The sequence below is a fragment of the Orycteropus afer genome, unplaced genomic scaffold (genome assembly GCF_000298275.1).
Source record: "Orycteropus afer afer isolate SDZICR_OR568_19922 unplaced genomic scaffold, OryAfe1.0 scaffold00016, whole genome shotgun sequence".
In the NCBI taxonomy this organism is placed as follows: Eukaryota; Metazoa; Chordata; class Mammalia; order Tubulidentata; family Orycteropodidae; genus Orycteropus; species Orycteropus afer.
This window is the reverse complement of record NW_006921603.1, coordinates 1,414,637-1,425,398: the sequence shown is the minus strand read 5'-3', so window position 1 is coordinate 1,425,398 and position 10,762 is coordinate 1,414,637. Positions and strand designations below refer to the sequence as shown.

Here is a 10,762-nt window from a genome sequence, read left to right as displayed (position 1 = left end):
CCTTCCTTCTGAGGAGTGGCTGGTTTGGTTTGAACTGCCAGCCTTCTGGTTAGCAGTCAAGTGCCTTAGGCACTATGCTACCAGAGCTCCTATGGTTTGGGTTAGGCACACCTTAGTCTTCAAAGAGATATCCTTGTTCTTCATCACTTTAAGATCTTTGGCAGCAGATTTGTCCAGTGCAATACGTCATCTGACTTCTTGACTGCTGCTTCCATTGGTGTTGATTGTGGAAACAAATAATATGAAATCTTTGAAAACTTCAATCTTCTCTCCATTTATAGTGACACTGCATATTGGTCCAGTTGTGAAGATTTTCATTTTATGTTGCGGTGTAATCCATACTGCAGATTTTAATCTTTAATCTTCATCAATAAGTGCTTCAAGTCATCTTCACTTTCAGCAAGCAAGGTTGTGTCATCTGAATATCGCAAGTTGTTAATGACTTTTCCTCCAATTCTGATGTCATGTTCTTCTACATATAGTCCAGCTTCTCAGATTATTTGTTCAGCATACAGATTAAATAACTATGGTGAAAGGAAAAAACACTGACAACTCCCTTTCTGATTTTAAACCATGCAGTATCCCCTTGTTCTGTTTGAACAACAGCTTCCTAGTCTATGTACAGGTTCCTCATGAGCACAATTAAGTGTTCTGGAATCCCCCCTTCTTCTCAATGTTATCCATAATTTGTTATGATCCACACAATCAAATGCTTTGCATAGTCAATAAAAAACAAATAAACATCTTTTTGTTATTCTTCACTTTGAGCCAAGATCCATCTGACATCAGCAATGATAGCCCTCATTCCACATCTTCTTCTGAATTCAGCTTGCATTTCTGGAAGTTCCCTGTCAATGTATTGTTGCAACAGTTTTTTAATTATCCTCAGCAAAATTTTACTTGCATGTGATACTAATGATGTTGTTTGAATTTCCACATTCTGTGGGATCACCTTTCTTTGAGATGGGTACAAATATGGATCTCTTCCAATCAGCTCACCAGATAGCTGTCTTCCAAAGTTCTTGGCATAGATGAGTAAGTACCTCCACCATAGCATCTGTTTGTTGAAACACCTCAATGAGTATTCCATCAGTTCTTGGAGGCTGGTTTATTGCCAATTCGTTCAGTGCAGCTTCGAGTTCTTCCTTCAGTATCTTCAATTCTTGATCATATGCCACCTCCTGAAATGGATGAACATCAATCAATTCTGTTTGGTACAGTTACTCTGTGTATTCCTTCCTTCTTCTTTTGATGTTTCCTGCATCATTCAGTATTTTTCCCACAGAATCTTTCAATATTGCAACTCAAGGCTTGAATTTTTTCTTCAGTTATTTCATCTTGAAAAATGCTGAGTGTGTTCTTCCCTTTTGGTTTTCTAACTTGAGGTCTTTGCATGTTTCATTATAATAATTGACTTTGTCTTCTCAAGCTGCTCTTTGAAATCTTTTTAGCTCTTTCATCTTGTCATTTGTTTCATTTGCTTTAGCTACTCTCTGTTCAAAAGAATGTTTCAGAGTCTCTTCTGACATCCATTTTGGTCTTTTCATACTTTCTTGTCTTTTTAATGACCTTTTGCTTTCTTCATATATGGTGTTCTTGATGTCATCCCACAATTCATCTGGTTTTCTGTCACTGGTGTTCATTGTATCAAATCTCTTTTTCAGATGGTCTCTAAATCCAGGTGGGATATAATCAAGGTCCTATTTTGGCTTTCATGGACTTGTTTTAATTGTCTTCAGTTTTGACTTGAGCTCACTTATGAGCAGTTGACGGTCTGTTCCATAGTCAGGTCCTGGCCTTCTTTTGACTGTAGAAATTGAGCTCTCTATCATCTCTTTCCACGGAGGCAGTAAATCTGATTCCTGTGTGCTTCATTTGGCAAAGTCCATGTGTATAGTCACCATTTATGTTGTTGAAAACAGGTATTTGCAATGAATAAGTTGTTGGTCTTGTAAAATTCTATCATGTGATCTCCAGCATCATTTCTATCACCAAGGCCATATTTTCTAACTACTGGTGATTCTTGTTCCCAACTTTTGCATTCCAATCACCAGTAATAATCAAGATATCTTGATTGCATGTTTGGTCATTTTCAGACTGCAGAAGTTGGTATAAATATTCAATTTCCCATCTTTGGCTTTGGTGGTTAGTGCATAAATTTGAATAATAGTAGTTATAAACTGGTCTTCCTTGTAGGCATAAGGATATTATCCTATCATTGATAGCATTCTACTCCAGGATAGATCTTGAAACATTCGTTGTGAAGATAAATGCTATACCATTCCTCTTCAATTTGTTATTCCCAGCATAGAAGATCACATGATGTCTGATTCAAAATGGCCAAAACCAGTCCATTTCAACTCACTAATGCCTAGAATGTCAATCTTTATGCATTCCACTTAATTTTTGACAACTTCCAATTTTCCTATATTCATACTTCATACATTCCATGTTCCAATTATTAATGGATATTTGCAGCTTTCTTCCCATTTTGATCCATGCTACATCAGCAAAGTGAGGTCCCAATAGCTTTTCTCCATCCATGCCATTGAGGTCAACTCTACTGTGAGGAGGGAGCTCTTCCCCAGTCATATTTTGAGTGACTTCCAACTCGAGGGGCTCATCTTCTGGCACTATATTGGACAAAGTTTCAAGGCTAGTCATAAAGTTTTCTAGTACTGTAACAGACAGTGTGCTTCACTGCTATTCATAAGGTTTTTACTTCCAATTCTTTGGAAAGTAGACAGCCCTTTCCTTCTTCCAAGTCTCTCTTAGTCTGGAAGCACCTCTGAAATTTTTCCATCAATGGGTGACCCTACTGGTATTTGAAACATTGGTGGCATAGCCTCCAGCTTCATAGCAACATGCAAGCCAACACAGTACCACTCATCTGTCAGTATATCGTACTGTGATGGCTGACCACCACTCATATGTCAGTTGTTGTTGTAATTTGCCGTGGAGTGGGACCCGACCCATAGCAACCTCTCCTTGTGTTTCTGAGGCAGTATCACTACAGAAGTAAATTGCCCAACCTTCCTTCCTAGGACACAATAAAAAACTCACTGCCGTCAAGTTGATTCTGATTCATAACGACTCCTCCTTGGTTTTCTGAGGTGGTATCTCTACAGAAGTAGATTGCCTAGTCTTTCTTCCAACATAGTAGACAATATGGCTACAATTCAAAATGACCAATGTTGTTACATGCATCTCACTAATGCCCAGAATCCTGAACTTCTTGTGTTCAATTGCAGTTTTGACAACTTCTAATTTTCCATGTTGTATATCACATAATGATATAGAATTGAATTCATTTTGAACAGTCTTTGAACATCTTGGCACATGTCCTTTTTTTTACCTAAATCGTTTTTGCTTTAACCTATGATTTAATAAAGATCATAAATTGTATTAGCCTTTTTGTAACTTGAGAGCAATTGTGACAAGGAAAACAAATAAAGAAAAAATAATCAGAGATTCTGCAGAGAAAACAAAGTTGATTTTAAAATGACAAATTCTGGGAAAAAATAAAATAGATTTTAAAATATTACTTTTTAGTTAAGTTTTATGGTGTAAGATGATAGACAGATAAATACCAATACATATGTACATGTGAATATATATGCATATTTATATATAAGATGTTATTCATCTGGTTTCCCATGACTTATTTTGGTAGACTTGCTACAGGATATAGAAAATATAAAAACATACCTTCAAATCCTAAATCAATGCTAAAAGAACTAGATATATTATACACAAGTTTCTGGGTGCTTGGGAAATTTGTCATAAAGGCATGTTATGTCTGTTTTAATGTTTCATAAACTGCAAAAAGTATTTTTATATGGACAATTGCAAATGACATATCTTATCTCATTACTCATATTTACTGAGTACTTTCTGAATATCAAATGAATTGGCTCTATGATCACTTCAATAAAACAGTTGATGTTCTGTTTGAGTGCTAATGTAAGTACTATTTTCAGAGCCATTTCACATGTACTACTCAATAAAACTTCAAAATGAGTGGAGAAATGTTCTGTTTCCAAGAACATATGCTTTATTTTTTGATTTTCCATTTGTTCAATGGCTCTGAGTATATGTTTCCATCTTAATAATGAAACAATAATGTCCATATCAATTATGTACTTAAAGGAATTTGTTTCCCTGTTCGTTATGCTACTATTTTCTACATCAATAGCAAGGAAGTTGAGTAACAGAAAATTTCTGTGTATAATTTATGGCCATTAGAGTTTGAGGAGTTGCAAACAAGCACTCTCTACATTTACAAAACTATACAATTTATACATTACAACTTCTTTACTATAAACGTGACTTCTTATCCTTTGAATTTTTTTAACATTTTGATCATATTTAAATGAATGAAAATATAAATTTTGTATATAAAGTACAGGATATGCAACCCTAATACACCTAAAAGATCATGTATAGCATTCCAGTCCAATTGGAATTATTATGGCTCTATAATGTGCATTGTGCAGTACAGTAGCCATATGTGAATATTGAATATCAATATGTGGATAATACAACTAACTAAACTTTTCTTTTTATTTAACTTTAATTTAAATTTAAATAGCCACATGAGGTTAGATGCTGACATTTGAACAGCACAAATACAGAGAAAATTTATTAACCTATAGTAATTTTCATTAGAATCCAGGTCAGCTATCTCTAAAGCAGTGGCAAGTGTAGGGTTAATCAGATTTGGCAAATCTACACATTGTGTAGATTCTAGCATTAAAGATCACTTTGTAGTCCTAGCATTAAAGATCACTTTGTAGAATGCCATTTTGATTTGCTATTTGTTGTTTGACACCTTGATGATTTGGTGTTCAGTTTACCCTAACAATATTTAAACTTAGATGTCAAGCCTGATTGTGTGCAGTTCTGACCTTCTTCCAAGCTATAAACCTACTTGCCCAAGTGTCTTTTTAAAAATCCATGTGGATTGGAAAAACTTTCAAACTTGTAGGGCAAAAGAAACAAATGAATGATCCTTCACTATCAATCCTCCAAAAGAATGCTCTTATTGAAATCACTATTTGAATAATTGTAATGCAATTAATACATCTGCAGGCAGCAATCTAGGTATAATATTTGATATATAGGTTAGCAACTACAATATAACCAGATCCAATCAATCATAAAATTTGTGAACTGTCCCATATAAATCTAATTATTTCTATTTCTACTGTCACTTCACTTGTCAGAATAATAGAACACAAAATTGTAAAAAAAAAAAGTGAAAAGCACATTTCACTAAATATATTAGAACAGCTATCATTTCCCAGTCTTCTTTATTTCCACCCAGAGTTTAATCAATTTTTCCTTAATGAAATACCAAATAATAAGCCACCAAGCAATGGCTATTTCTCTTGCGGGCAGGGAAGGGAAGCATCTTTAAAATGGCCTAATAATTAGGCCTTACATAAACCGCCCTTCACATAACATGCATTTAACTAATTATTATTCATTGTTTGCTATTAATCATGCAATAGTGCCCAAAAATACATCCCATTATTGCCCTCAATAAGCTTGTTGGGGCTGTGTGTCAACTTGGCTGGACCATGATGCTGAGTTGTTTAAGCAGTTGTGATGTGATTATGCCTGTGATGAGATTGGATGTATAGGCTTTGAGCAGCCAATCTGTTGAAAGGGAGTTTCCCTAGGTGTGTAGCCTGCTTTCTATATATATATATATATAGAGAGAGAGAGAGAGAGAGAGAGAGAGAGAGAGAGACATTCTGGAAAAATAGAACCTTCTATGGATCTGGATCCTGTTAGGCTGCCTACAACTGTCCCTGAATTCCACCATTCTGCCTGGTGATCTTGGATCCATCATCCGCCTAAGTCAACAGCTGATATACTGCCTGCCGACCTTGAGCTTATCAGCTCCTGTAGCTGAATGAGTTGGGAAAAGGCTCCATTTTGACATTTGATCCAGGAACTTAGCACCTGTCAGCTTGTATAACTGTGGGAGCCATTTTCCTAAGATAAATCTCTCTCTCTCTCTCTAATCTTTATGCATTTTGCTTCTCTAGAGAACCCAGCCTAACACAGCTTGCTAATTAGAGGGAAGGAAAAAAGCTAATGATCAAATAATTCTACAATATAATGTAAAAATGCAAGTGACAAGTATTTAAAAACCCATAGAACTTTGGAAGTCTATGATAAGGAGATTTGATACAGACACAGAGACAAAGGAAGGTTGAAGATAGTTGAAAATTTTGAGCAGTTATCTCAAGACTGACTCAATTAGGTTAAAAACAAACAACTATTCCAGGAGAGAGTATTGCCATGCTCAAATGTGTGTAGGAGACTAGTTCCATTGCAGACAGAAAACACACTTTATATGATTCCTATTATGCATAATTGTTAAGGCTTAATTGCCCATGATATGGTTTTCTTGTAGATTATATAGCATGCATGTGAAAAGAATGAGTATTATGATGTTGTTGGGTGTAGCGTTCTCTCAATTATTGTGTGAGGATTACTGAAATCTGACTGTAACTATAAATTTTTTATTTCTCCTTGCAGTTCAATCAGTTTTTAATTCATGTATTTTGAAGGTCTCTTAATAGGTACATAAAAATTTATCGTTGTTGAAGTCTATTTGATGAATGAATTTATCACTTTATCATTATAATAAAATCATCACTTCCTGTGTTTCTGGTAATAGTCTTTCCTCTTAAGTACATATGTAGATATTGATACAGATATAGATATAAACAGACACAAACAGACTGACATTCTATGGTTAGTGTTAGCATGATATATTTTTCTTTCCTTTTATTTTTTACCTATTTTTGTCTTAGAAGCTCTGGTAGCGTAGTGCCTAAGGCACTTGACTGCTAACCAGAAGGCTGGCAGTTCAAACCCACCAGCCACTCCTCAGGAGGAAGGTTGGGCAATCTACTTCCATAGTGATACTGCCTCGGAAACCCAAGGAAGGGTAGCTATGAGTCAGTACGGCTCGACGGCACATAATAACAACATTTTTGTCTTTATGTTTAATGTATTCCTTGATTGCCAAATACAGTTGAGTATTTCTTTGATATACAATCTGGTGATCCCTGCCTTTTAATTCTGTATTTAAGTCATTCAAAGTTAATATGATTATTTATATGATTACTTCTAAGTCTACCATTTTGCTATTTGTTGTCTGTTCCTCTCATCTTTTCATTGTTCCTTTTTTTTCTTTTTCTGTGTTCTTTTTAATTAATTGTACAGTATTTATGATTCCATTTCATCTCTTTTATTAGTTGATTACCCATAATTTTTTTATTTTGTTATTTTAGTAGTTGCTTGTACATAAATTTTTTTTATTGCTGCTTAACAAATTACCCCACATTTAGCATCTTAGAAGAACCCACATTTATTAACACACAGTTTCCATGGGGCGAGATTTCAGATACAGCTTCCAAAAGTCAGGGTTTTAGGTTCTGCTCAGTATCTAAGAAGGTTGCAATCAAAGTGTTGGTCAGTATTGGCTCTGTTGTCTTCTGAAGGAAAAAAAGTAGAAAAAGAATCAGCTTCTAAATTCATTCAGATTTGCTAGCAAATTTCATCTTCTGGTGGTGGCTGTATGACTGAGGGCTTCACCTTCATATTGAATGTCAGTCAGATTTTATCTTCAGGTCCTAGTGAGCACCATTTTTTTATTTCCCTTATTCAGTTTTGACCATTACTATTATCAACTTTTAACTCATTTTCATCCCTTCCCCCAAAATAAAAACTATACCCTTTAGAAGTCACTCCACATGCCTTCCCACCACCCTCTTCTCTGAACCATATTGTTGTTATGTGCCATCGAGTCAGACCCAACTCACAGTGACCCATCCTTGGGTTTCCAAGGTAGTATCACTACGGAAGTAGATTGCCCAACCTTCCTTCCGAGGAGTGGCTGGTGGGTTTGAAATGCCAGCCTTCTGGTTAGCAGTCAAGTGCCTTAGGCACTACGCTACCAGAGCTCCTTCTCTGAACCCTAGTCAACCACTAATCTTTCTGTATCCACAGATTTGCATAATCTGGGCATTTTATATGAATGGCTCATACAATAAGTAGTCTTTTGTGTCTGATTTCTTTCGCTAGCATAATGTTTTCAAGGTTCATCGATGTTGTACCATGTATTAATACTTCATTCCCTTTTCAAAACAACCAAACTCACAGCCATCAAGTCGATTCCAACTCATAGCAACCTCTACTGGGTTTCCGAGGCATAAAATTCCATTGAATGGATACTGCTAAACTTTCTCAAAGCAGATGTAGTGCATTATTTTATTTTCTTACCAGTAGTGAGTTTGTTCCACTTTTTCCATATCCCTACTACCACTTGTGATTGTCTATTTGACTATAACTATGCTTAACTTTTTGATCATATGGAATACAGCTGTAACTGTTTTAATGTCCTTGTCTGTTGATTGTGACATCTGTTTCAATTCTGGCCAGTGATCAATTTTTCTCTTCATTATGGGTTTTATTTTCCTTCTTTCTGCGTCTGTTAATTTTGAATTGAATGACAGACATTGTAAATTATGCTTTATTGGTTGCTAAACTCAACTCACTGCCTGAGTCAGATCAGATTCATAGGGACCCCTCCTTGGGTTTTCCAGGCAGTATCACTAACAAAGTAGATTGCCCAAACTTCCTTCTGAGGAGTAGCTGGTGGGTTTGAAGCATCAGCTTTCAGATTAGCAGTCAAATGCCTTGGGCACTACGCCACAAGAGGTCCTTTATTGGTTGCTAGATATTTCTAAATTCCTATAAATATTATTGACCTTGGTCTGTCATATAGTCAAGTGACCTGTAAACACTTTGATGCACTCAGGTCTTTAAGATTTGCCACGTGGCACTAAAGTAGTGATCAGTCTAGGGCTAATTATTTCCTATTCCTTAGGCAGGACCTATCTGTGTACTCTACTCAATGCCCCAGAGATTATGACCGATGGAAATAGTTACTATTATTGCCTCAGTGTGATCTTCACGCAGTTAGCTTTAAACTCAGCAATTCTTTCCCTAGCCTAGGGTAGTTTCCTCAGATAAGAAGTGATCAGTACCTGGCTGAATACGGGAGGGAGCCCACTACAGATTTTTGAGTTCTCTCTGAGCAGTTGCTTCCTTTCTCGTATACTTTGTACAGACCATTAGCTCCTTTGGTTTCCTTGGAATTTTAGGTTCATCTTGTCCATTCAAGTAGTCTGCTAAGCTGTTTGGGTTCCCTCCCCTTGCACTGCATCCTGGAAAATCTCTAAAGGCAGTAAGCTTGACAATCACTGAGCTCACATCATTTGTTTCCTGTCTCCAACTTCACTGTTCCTTGTAACCTGTTGCCCAGTCCTGGAAGACAGTCCCTTTCTTTCACTTCTAGCACAGTGAAATTATTTGTTTTTGTTGTTATGTGCCCTGGAGTCCGACCGACTCATAGCGACCCCTCCTTGGGTTTCTGAGGCGGTATCACTATAGATCACCCAACTTTCCTTCCAGGAGTAGCTGATGGGTTTGAACCGCCAACCTTCTGGTTTAGATAAAGTGAATTCCAGGCACTTCCCCTGGGAGCTCTGGCAGCATAGTGGTTAAGGCACTTGACTCTAACCGGCTGGCGGCTCAAACCCACCAGCCACTCCTCCTGGAAAGGAAGATGGGCCAATCTACTTCCATAGTGATACTGCCTCGGAAACCCAAGGAGCGGTCGCTATGAGTCCGTCAGACTCAATGGCGCATAACAGCAACAACAAGGCACTTCCCGTAAGGCACAAATTGAGCATAACGCCCCACCCTCCTACGCACTCACAGAGTACACTGGTCCCAACGCCCGCCCTAACTCTAGCCGCCTGCACCGCCTACAATCAGGTGCGCAGGCGCAGAATACGCAGGCGCCCGCCGCGCTCAACCACATTGCGGCTGCGCTAGAGGGGTGGGCCAAAGCGTGACTCTGCGCCTGCAATGAAAAAGCACGCTGGTCCTTGCTTCCCGCCCCATTTACTCGGGAGCCAATCGCCTGCCCCTGCGCGCAGTCCGCGAAGGATTCAAAGCGTCTGGAGACATTGGCTTGAGATAGATGAGCGGAAGTCAGACCCGTGGGATGATGGAGGCTCCGGGGACAGAGACGGAATCAGCGGCACTGAAGTGAGTGTGTGCCACCAAGGGTAGAGGAGCATGAACAGGAAGGATTGTGCCTACTCCCATGTACTGTGGAGGGTCTAGCTTACCCTGTCCAAAAAAAAAAAAAAAAAAAAAGAAAAAGAGAAAAACACTTCTAGAACCCGACTAATAGCGACTCATTGGGTTTCCCAGGCGGTATTTCTAGGGAAGTAGGTTACCCAGTCTTCCTTGTGAAGAGTGGCTGGTGGGTTTGAATGACCAGCTTTCTGGTTAGCAGTCAAATGCCTTAAGCACTACGTCACCAGAACTCCTAGGACTATTAATTTTCGACACCGGGGGGAAAGGGGCTCTCATCCTTGTCTTCCTGTATTAGGTGCCTGAGTTGATTCTTGCTCTCTCAAGGAGTACGACGTAGAAAATACTGGCTGCTCCTCACGTACATAAGCTCCCCAGGGCTGTGTCCTAGAAGGGAGCTAGTCAATCCTTGTGGACTATCCACATCCCTTCGCAGGTCGCCCACTTCAGGCAGACAAGGTTCCACCTCATGAGATATCTTGAAAGGGCCATTTAATTTTTGTGTCCTCTCCTCCCAACATACATGCACTCATTCACACACACACACTCTCCTTCATATGCACGCTAACAC

At 38.2% G+C, this 10,762-nt stretch overlaps 1 protein-coding gene across 1 annotated transcript in view; it reads left to right on the top strand.

Annotated features, from left to right (window-relative positions):
* The first annotated feature begins 10,099 nt into the window (after window positions 1-10,099).
* ZWINT (ZW10 interacting kinetochore protein) overlaps window positions 10,100-10,762 on the top strand; it is a 3,388-nt gene continuing 2,725 nt past the window's right edge. Inside the window, exon 1 of the mRNA XM_007959380.1 lies at window positions 10,100-10,140. Coding sequence (XP_007957571.1) covers window positions 10,100-10,140 — 41 coding nt within the window. The remainder of the gene's footprint in view (window positions 10,141-10,762) is intronic.